This window comes from Quercus suber, unplaced genomic scaffold, assembly GCF_002906115.3.
Source record: "Quercus suber isolate HL8 unplaced genomic scaffold, Cork oak 2.0 scaffold_415, whole genome shotgun sequence".
Classification (NCBI taxonomy): Eukaryota; Viridiplantae; Streptophyta; class Magnoliopsida; order Fagales; family Fagaceae; genus Quercus; species Quercus suber.
The window spans coordinates 7,122-17,552 of record NW_027069866.1 but is presented as its reverse complement, the minus strand read 5'-3'; the positions used below and the strand labels follow the sequence as shown (position 1 = coordinate 17,552).

Below are 10,431 nucleotides of genomic sequence, written 5' to 3'. Positions count from 1 at the left end.
CACACACACACAGCTAAAGCAGAAAGCACAAGAAGAGAGTTCAGTCGTCAAAACTAAAGAAGAAGAAGAAGAAGAAGAGGAAGCAGCTGGATGTCTTCCCAGTTTTTCAAACACAGAGTAAAGCAACAAATTATATCTCTCTCACAGCTTCAGCCTTCACTTGCTCTACCTCTTTCTCTCCTTTCTCACTTTTTCTCATCTTCTTCTTCCTTTTCTTTTTCTTTTTTCTTCTTGTTTGTACCGGTCCGAAACATCTTTACCGGCCGGAACGGCCGGATTTTGCCGGTACGGCCGGTACTCGTCCGGTAAGACCGGTATTTTTTCCGGTACGAAACAGAGGGGGTACTCGTATCGGTGCACTGGCTGGTACGGCATATACCGGCCGTACCGGCCGGTACGGTAAGGTATCGTCTTCCTTGCTTAAAACTTCTAGTTGTACCTTGATCAAAAATAAAAAATAATTTCTGGTTGTACCAAAGGTCTTGGGCCCAGCATGGGCTCTCACCTTTGGAGAAATGGGCAAAGCGTCATAATCATTTATTAATGCAAGGGAAAAAAAAAGAATTAGAAACTTTTCATAAAAAAACTATAATTTTTTATTTTATTTATTTTTTACCTTTTTTATATTTTTTATGAAAATTGTATCAATTTTTTTTAAAAATAGTCTATTAACAAATACTCGTGTATCCATAAACAAGACCTTAGTCAATATAATTATGTATTATATTAATTTGAAGATCAGGTTGTTTATTATTACAGACACTCTAATCTACATAGTTTTGTACACACGTCACAAAACAACAAAACTCTACTTGAAGTTATGAGGATAATCTTAATTTGTATGTAAGTTGAATCTGATTGGTGGGACGACTACTTGGAAGGTTTAACTTAAGGGTCATGCTAACGAGTGCCCTTAGAACAATAGTTAACAATCAATTTTAAGAAAATTTTGACACTATTTTATGAAAAATAAAAAAGCAGTTAAAACATTAATTATTTTTTTCTCTAGAAAAATTTTTGTAAATGGATTGTTAACTAATGCCTTAAAGGCATCTGTTAGCATGTCCCTTATTTAAAAGTTCAATGATGTCATTGCTTACGTCAATGTGCCCTTAATTTCTTTGTACTAAAGAATTAATAATGTAAAATTTAGTACTATATATTACTGGGGCTGCGCTACCTGTGGTGTGGAGGTGATTACTATCATAATGCAATAAACAATATGATTGATTTGTTCTTTGTTTAATAAAATAGTAATATAGTGATGGTTCTTTGTTAATTTATAGGTGGACTGGTAAATGGATTACTGAACTAATGATTGTATGTAGTCAGGTGTAAGGTAAAGAGCTGTGGAATCATTTTGTCTACCTACAAATAGGAGACTAAGAGGTTTATTTCATTCTCCTACTGAACTATCAAACCTGTTTAGTTACTCTTTCTTGGATTGGTCTTTGGTCTTTGAACTTTGAAGTATATTCTCTTTCTCTCTCATGTAAGTCAACACAAACTTAGTAGCAATTCATGTGTTTCAATCTGTAATCTGTTACAGTCATTACCTTTTGTTTTATTTGAATATAACTTGTTCAGGCTATGATTTGAAGTAATATATGGTGCCAATATTCACTGTGTTACATGTCTTATAAGATGATATTTGATTCCTTTATGGTAAACCAGTGAACAATGAGCTCCTTGAGTGCAAATGAAGATTGTCTTGGATGGGCAGCAAGAGATGCATCTGGCTTTTTATCACCTTACAGCTTCAACCGCAGGTATATATTTAGTTCAATTTTTTTTACGGGTTAAAAAAAAAAAAGATTACTCGTCTTTAAAGGAAGGAAAAAAGAAGCCTCTATGTTTACACATTATTTATTAAGGAAACACTTGTCCTTCATTGTTTTAACATACAAATCCATCATCTTGAAGGCTATAAAAAAAATAAAACAAAATTGAAGCCATCTCTGTAACATATTCTATTCTACTTTCATGAAATGCCCTCACTTCAAATTACTTTTGATGATGGTGCATAAACCTTGAATTGCCAATTCAAAATATTGGATTTGTTCATGAAAAAGTGTTTAGAAATATGAGTGGAGGCCTCAAATTTTATTAAGCGATCAAACAGGCCTCAAGTGTTTGTTCTCATTTCAACTTTTCTTGAATAATTTTATTTTGGGGTGCTAAAGTCAACATTTCTTGATTTGTCTATGCACTAGGTAGTAGCAAAATCATTGCACCTAATTTCTTGACCTTTTCTCAAATGTCAAATAGTTGATGTCATTTTTAAGAAAAAGAAAAGAATTTCTACTTGGATATTGTTTCTTTGAGCATGCCTTGCAGATCTTATACTCTTGCTTTTACCCCCACTTTATTTTATTTTTATTATTTTGATCCCAAAAATGTCTTGCCAAGCAAGTTTTTAAGCCAATGACTGATCATATAATGTCCTATGAAGCATGGATTAACAGTCAAGTTCACTCGCATATACATATAATGCAGCAGAACACACTATACTTACAGAATTATATGATGATGGATGATTCCTTTCATGAGTACATGCATAAAACAAACAAAAGAAAAGAAAAACTTTGTTCTTGAATGCACATAGATATCATCCTCTTTGTACATTGTGTCATTTTATTTAGGTATTTTTATTCTCTTTGATGTTCATAATGGAAATAACTTGATAAAGTTAATGGAAATTATTAAAAATTTCACCTGAAAGTGAATTTCAAATGTTGTTTTCAATTTCATTAGTTGACAGTAAAGATCCTATGCCTGAGTTCTTATATGATTTTAAGAACCATGATTAATAATGTTTGAAATTTGCATTGCTTGATTGTAAAATGCAGTTTGTTCTGATCAAGAATTAACTTGGGAAATTTTCTGATTAGGGCTCTAAGGAGTGATGATGTTTCAATAAAAATTACACACTGTGGAGTTTGTTATGCTGATGTAGCTTGGACCAGGAATGGACATGGGGATTCAAAGTATCCTTTGGTGCCTGGGTAAGTAGACAAACTGTGTATACTATAAGAAGTATTAGAATTTTATGAACTGATATAAATGTAATATTTGCACACCAGACATGAGATTGTTGGAATTGTGAAAGGGGTCGGTTCTAATGTTAATCGCTTCAAAGTTGGTGACCATGTTGGAGTAGGAACTTACGTCAATTCGTGTAGAGATTGCGAGTATTGTAACGATGAAGAAGAAGTTTATTGCATAAAAGGATCAGTTTTAACCTTTAATGGGGTGGATGATGATGGTACTATTACAAAAGGAGGTTATTCCAACTATATTGTTGTCCATGATAGGTTAGTATTCTTTGATGCTACTGTATTCTCTCTTTCTTCATTTTCCTATGGATGCAAAATTCCTATTACTAATAATACAACACCACCCCCCCCCCCCCCCAAAAAAAACCCTGGTTTAAATAAATGTGTCTGTTGAATTTGATAATTTGATGTGATAATTTTGACCTTTTAGCTTTATACTCATGGGATTTGGCAAGTTTTTCACAAATTAAGAATATTAGTTTTGGTCTTGCAGGTACTGCTTCAGGATACCTGATGGCTATCCATTGGCTTCAGCAGCTCCTTTGCTTTGTGCTGGAATTACCGTGTACAGTCCCATGATACGCCACAAGATGAACCAACCTGGTAAATCTCTGGGCGTGATTGGACTTGGAGGTCTTGGTCACATGGCGGTGAAGTTTGGAAAGGCTTTTGGGTTGAATGTGACTATTCTCAGCACTAGCATTTCCAAGAAAGAGGAAGCTCTAACTTTGCTTGGTGCAGACAAATTTGTGGTCTCATCTGACCAAGAGCAGATGAGGGTAGATTTACATAAAACTTCTTATAAAGCTTTTTAGTTTTATGAACAAACTGAATCTTTTGAAAAGAAAACACACACATACACGAAAAGTCTTACAAGCAGCATGGCGTGATTTTCCACATCAGTAGGCCCTAATTCAATATCCATCATTGAATCTGTGGCCATTATTTAAGAAATGGAACCACGAGCAACAGTATCGTACCTTATCATTGCTCTCACTCTGATTTTCAATCCTGATTATAGAGCATTTTTTGCCCTATTAGCAATACTGAAATAGTTTGCCTATCTTTATGTATTGTTGTATTGATTTGCTAGCATGCTATATACAGGCCGAGGCTAAGTCATTAGACTTTATAATTGACACAGCAGCTGGTGATCACCCATTTGATCCATACATGTCATTGTTGAAAACTAGTGGCGTTCTAGCCCTAGTGGCATTCCCAAGTGAAGTCAAATTCCATCCTGCAAGCCTTAACATAGGTACTTGACAACTTTTTTGAACAGTTTAATGCAATTTTAAGAACTCTTTTAGTTGGGGATAGATTTCTAGGCTTGAGTGTAATATTGAACAATTTATTGATCTTTTGATAGGAATGAAAACCGTTTCTGGTAGCGTTACAGGTGGTACAAAGTTGACACAAGAAATGATAGACTTCTGTGCTGCTCATAAAGTTTACCCAAACATAGAAGTAATTCCAATTCACTATGCAAATGAAGCTCTTGAGAGGCTAATAAAGAGAGATGTGAGGTATCGGTTTGTGATCGATATTGAGAACTCCCTGAAATGATACTGCTAAAGGCACAAGGAAAATTCCTCTTCTCGATACGTATGTTCATATTTTAGGTTTAGTGAAGGTATTGGATCAAATGTTGAATGATTGGCTCTTCGTGGTTGGATGGTGAGCATTTACTTGTATAAAAGCGTCCGGTGTTGATCTTCTGCATCATGCAAGTGGTTAACTAACTTGAAATCAGTGAATTGGCTGTTGAGTGGTATTGTGAGGAATGGTTTTACTTGCATACTAGCCTGAAATTAGTGAATAAGTGAATGGGTTGTTGAGCAATATTGTTAGTAGTGGTTTAATAAAAATTAGTAGTGTGAACTGTGAACTTATAAATTGTGAACCCTTTTGTATCATAGTCCTGTCAACTATGCATGTGCATGTGCTTGTGGAAGCAATTTTTTTTTTTTTTTTTGGGAAAAGTAATATCATATGGACAAAACTTATGTACAGTATCTTATGTACTGTTTCTTAGGTTTTCCTTTTAAGATTCTGTCATGTGGCTACTTAAGTTAAAAAATACACTTCCATTAATGTGAAAAAAGCCACATGGCAGAATCTTAAGAGAGGAACCTAAGAAATAGCACCTAAGTACTATACCTAAGTCTTGCTCATATCATATTAGGCCATCTGTCACCTCATTAACCATGTAATTATTCTTTATCTTATTTATTTTTTATTCCTAAATTTTGTTGACAATATTAAATATATAAATAGAGTGACTTTACGCATTCATCTTAGTGGTTTTAACTTTACATATAACTTTGTTTTTATATATTCATATACTTTAATTTAGATATTTATAACTAAAAAATAAAAAACAATGTCAATACATATTTATCTACACTATATATAATATTGAAGTTTTGCAATAAATTTAATTTACATATCTCTTTTTCCACTGCGTCACTAGCATCCTTTCTTATTTTTCATTTTTTACAATTTTTTTAACTTTATTCAACCTTTCATCTTCTTCAACCATTGTCTTCTTCTTTCAATTTTTCATCTCCTTCAATCATTGTCTTTTTAAAATTTTCATTAGATTCATTTTAAAATTTTCTTCATCATTTTAAATTCCACCGTTTCTAAATTTTCTCAATCATTGTTTTTTTAAATTTTCAACCTTTTGTTTACTTCAACCATTCTTCTTCCATCTTAATTTTCTTATAAATTTCTTTTTACTTCATTTCTAACTTTCTCCTATGTTCCTTTCAAGTTGTTTATGACAAAAAAGGTCAATACTCTCTCTCTCTCTCTCTCCCAATTTGTTTCTATTTCGATGGATTCTTTTATTGTTTCAAACATTTTTTTTCCACTAATGGTGTTTTTTTTTTTTTTTTGTTATTATTGATTCAATTTTCTCATCACATTTGTTTATCTTTCTCGCAAATTCGTATCAACTTTTATGTAAATTTATGTATTTTGGTATTCTAATTCCTTATCACAAGTTCTTTTTCTTTATTCCATTGGTTTGATTTGATTTGGATTAATAATGAGTTGTTTTGCATGTTTGAATTTGATTTTTTTTTTTTAGTAATCCATTTAGATGTTAAACTATGAGACTTTACTTTTTTTTTTTTAAATACTTTTAGTTGGAAAAATTTGTAGTTCTTGTGGAAAAAGTACTCTAAATAGTTGTATTAAAAGTACCATATATTGCCACTTATTTAGACAAAAGTAAAGATTAGTCAAACAAAAATAATTGGATGAATGACATATTTTTAACTTTTGCAATTGTATTATTATTATTATTTTTTAAGGATGCATGTATTTGCTAATAATTGTTTATTTGTAATCTTTTTGGGTGGGCAATTTTGTAGTTTTTGCAGAGAAAAATAATCTCTATAGATTATCAACAACAAATTGTTTTCAGATATTAAAGATAAATTGAACTCTTTTTTTTAATGGTAGGAAAACTCCATTTTTATCATTTATTTCTAACTGTCATCATTGGAAAATTTTAAATCCCCCCTATATTCTATCACTAGCAAATTAGCTCATAATGTGAGTAGATGAAAATTTTGATATAAAAAGAATGTAATATATATATATACACATATATAATTTTTTATTAATAAAGAACAAAAAATTCATTATTTATGAATATTTTTTAAAAATAAATTATATATTATATTTCATTACAAAATGCTAAGATATTCTCGCACATTGGGCGGGGTTGCAACTAGTTATAAGTTAAAAATAAAGCATCTAGTAAAAACTGTCATATATAGAGAGACACTTGAGTGCTCTAGGCCGATGCGGATAAAAACAAGAGATTCATCAAAAATAGATAAATAATTGAGAGTGAAATGCAATTTTTTGCGGTTGCTTGGAGGGGGCAGAGAGAACACGTTATTATGGCAAATTACTGTTAATTTCAAAAACTCAAACAATTAGGAATTGGTGAATTGGATCAAGTGTAAGTCTGGGGTCTTGGAAAATTGCAAAAAAAAAAAAAAAAATTGTATGTCTCTTTCACAAATAATAACTTTTAACATTAAAAAAAAGGGTTAATTTTTAACTTTTTATAATACATTTAATATAAAAATGATCAAAAATCACATTTTTTAATAAATATTACGTCAATAAGTTACCAAAAATTTCAGCACCTAGACTTACGGTTATCTTATCAGATTAATGAAGTCAATGAACACCATTACCAGTTTACCACAGTGGATATGTGACTTGTGAGTGCATGAAGAAAGCTTCCCCATGGGCCATGAACAACTCCAAGTTGTATAGTTGTAGTGTAGTTACGATGTTGGCCCAGCATGGGCTCTCCTCATGTAGCCCCATGTAGAAATGGGAAAGTCGCACTGGCAGGAGTATGTCTCTTGCCGGCGCCGCAATAATTTTCATATCTTTGGCAGCAATTTGCCTAAATGATGTGTTACAAGTGGCGGGGAAAAAATAATGAGTCTATAGTGAAGAGTTGATGGTAATTATTTTAATGGAATTGGACAAAATTTCTTAATTGAACAAATTTAAAACTTAAAGAACTCAATTAAATTAAAGTTAGAAGACTGAAATGAATTTCAGTTAAACTTAAATGATGCAACATATAATTTAGCCTTTAAAAAAGTAGTAGTTTAAAAAAAAAAATGGCATTACCTTTTTCGTATTGTCCAAACTCCAAACTAATTCTAGTATTGCATTCATCATATGCATTTGCCTAAGTAATCAACACCAAATTACCTTCAGCATATTATAACACGTACACACAATAGATGTCAATTTAGAAATTTGATATTTGGTGGGGAAAAAAAAAGTTGAGGCCAAAGGTTTCCTTATTTATCAGTTATCACTCTTTCATGATTTTATGTTAGTATCAATTACAAAAGTTCATGTAAATCAATTAAAAGGATGTTTATAATTGGTGGAATTTAAATGATTTAGTAAACTAAATATATGTGTGTATATATATGTATATCAAATTGTATGGACCAAGAATGCTGGCCCATTCTCAAGTTAGCAGCCCATTCCCCAGATGGCCTCAGTCTGTTTCAACACTAAACCGGGCCCAATTAGGCTCAGCCAAACACTTAAACGACGTATCCCCCGACATGCCGTGAACAAGGAGTAGTAAAGCATTTATAGTAAAGCATTTAAAAAATTTAGCTTTTACCAACTCTAAATATTATTTTATCTATTTTAACCAATGAGCACAATTGATGAGATAGAAGATTTAAACTCATTTTAATAACTCATTTTATAATACACCCTATAACAAAAGTTTTATATTAATATTCAATCCATTAAAATAATATAAATAATAGGGTAAAATATCATTTTCGTCCCTAAACTATCACAAAAGTTCGTTTTTCGTCCCTAAACTTTCAAAAGTTCTATTTTCGTCCTTAAACTATCACAAAAGTTCGTTTTTCGTCCTTAAACTTTTAAAAGTTCTATTTTCGTCCCTAAACTTTTCCAAACGTATTGATTTTCGTCCCTCCCACATCAGCACTCTGTCAAGCCACGTCAGCACTTCGTCAGAACTTTTGAAAGTTTAGGGACGAAAATAGAACTTCTGAAAGTTTAAGGACGAAAAATAAACTTTTGTGATAGTTTAGAGATAAAAATGATATTTTACCCTAAATAATACAATAAAATAACATACCTAACGTAATAACCAACAACCACCATTATCAATACATTAAAATTGTTTCCTTTAACACTTTATATTAAAATATTATTTTTTATTTTGAATTTTCAGCTAAAGTGAGCTACTGTAGATAGCAATCTACTGTAATTGAAAGTCAAATACTTTTAATTTTAGCTTCTTTGCCGTAGAAGGGACGAAATGGCTAAATAACCATAAAATCTTAACAATATAATTAGTTGTCAACGTTTTCAAACTATTTTTTTTTTTAGCACCTCGAGTCTCAGAAAATCGAGTTATGCGCTCATACCTCGAGTCTTTGATGCTCGATTTTTATAGTTTGACCTGGCCTAGTTCCACATGGCATCCCACGTGGAACTCGAGTCTCAGAGACTCGAGGTCCAAATCAAAAAAATTTCAAAATATTTTCAGCATCCAACTCTCTCATCCACAAACCAAAATACCAAAAAAAATTTGATATTTGGTGGGGAAAAAAAAGTTGAGGCCAAAGGTTTCCTTATTTATCAGTTATCACTCTTTCATGATTTTATGTTAGTATCAATTACAAAAGTTCATGTAAATCAATTAAAAGGATGTTTATAATTGGTGGAATTTGAATGATTTAGTAAACTAAATATATATGTGTATATATATATATATATATATCAAATTGTATGGACCAGGAATGCTGGCCCATTCTCAAGTTGGCAGCCCATTCCCCAGATGGCCTCAGTCTGTTTCAACACTAAACCGGGCCCAATTAGGCTCAGCCGAACACATAAACGACGTATCCCCCGACATGCCGTGAACAAGGAGCAGTAAAGCATTTATAGTAAAGCATTTAAAAAATTTAGCTTTTACCTACTCTAAATACAACTTTATCTATTTTAACCAATAAAATTTGAACAGTTAATCTCTCTTATTAAATGAAATATCTCATTAAATGAGAGAAGCTAGTTGTCCAAATTTTATTGGCGGAACATACAGTAGAGCACAATTGATGAAATAAAAGATTTAGATTCATTTTAATAACTCATTTTATAATACACCCTATAACAAAAGTTTTATATTAATATTCAACACATTAAAATAATATAAATAATACAATAAAATAATATATCTACCATGATAACCAACAACCACCGTTATCAATACATCAAAATTGTTTTCTTTAACACTTTATATTAAAATTTATTTTTTATTTTGAATTTTCAGCTAAAGTGAGCTGCTATAGATAGCAATCTACTGTAATTGAAAGTCAAATACTTTTAATTTTAGCTTCTTTGCCGTAGAAGCTGTTTTAAAGGGATTGGTTGATTGACATTTTAGTCAATTTAGTAACCTTACTGCTAATGCTTTAGCAGCACTGTTAACGTTATCCTTATTTATTACGTATGCAATGATGATGTACTTTGTATTTGTATGGAAATTATAGAGCTGATAGATTGTGGCAACATTGCTGAATCTGATTGGTGGAACTGGGATGGCCACCTAGATGCTTTGCCTTAAATAGCTCCAGAAGGTCATTGCATACGTCAGTGTCGGGTGGCCGTAATTTAAGCTAACAGTGTTCAAAATCTTTATTGTAGAGATAAAACAAAAAAATAAAAATAAAATATAATTTTTCTTTTGGGACCAAGTCAGGAGTTTGAACCCCTGAACTGGTCATGGAGCCGCTCTTGGACAAAGTGCTGTGAAATCATCTTATTTACCTAT

The 10,431-nt window shown here is 31.7% G+C and overlaps 1 protein-coding gene across 7 annotated transcripts; it reads left to right on the top strand.

Moving 5' to 3' along the window:
* On the top strand, window positions 1-4,972 carry LOC112030210 (probable cinnamyl alcohol dehydrogenase 1). Of its 7 annotated transcripts, none has more exons than XM_065761481.1 (8): window positions 1-117; window positions 1,329-1,389; window positions 1,675-1,769; window positions 2,892-3,005; window positions 3,084-3,314; window positions 3,550-3,835; window positions 4,164-4,314; window positions 4,426-4,972. In XM_065761481.1, the coding sequence occupies exons 3-8, from the start codon at window positions 1,681-1,683 to the stop codon at window positions 4,620-4,622; spliced, it is 1,068 nt and encodes a 355-aa protein (XP_065617553.1). In that variant the 5' UTR covers window positions 1-117; window positions 1,329-1,389; window positions 1,675-1,680; the 3' UTR covers window positions 4,623-4,972. The 7 variants fall into 7 exon arrangements, with proteins under 7 accessions (XP_065617553.1, XP_065617554.1, XP_065617552.1 ...); XM_065761480.1 differs by lacking the exon at window positions 1-117 and adding an exon at window positions 186-404 and having other exon boundaries at window positions 1,333-1,389; XM_065761478.1 differs by lacking the exon at window positions 1-117 and adding an exon at window positions 186-404 and having other exon boundaries at window positions 1,333-1,492.
* The last annotated feature ends 5,459 nt before the right edge of the window (window positions 4,973-10,431 follow it).

Bases quoted from the DNA above. Each gene is read 5' to 3' on its own strand.
- LOC112030210 (XM_065761481.1), top strand. From the start codon at position 1,681: ATGAGCTCCTTGAGTGCAAATGAAGATTGTCTTGGATGGGCAGCAAGA. The intron at 3,836-4,163 runs GTAGATTTACAT...TGCTATATACAG, and splicing joins CTGACCAAGAGCAGATGAGG to GCCGAGGCTAAGTCATTAGA. The intron at 4,315-4,425 runs GTACTTGACAAC...ATCTTTTGATAG, and splicing joins TCCTGCAAGCCTTAACATAG to GAATGAAAACCGTTTCTGGT.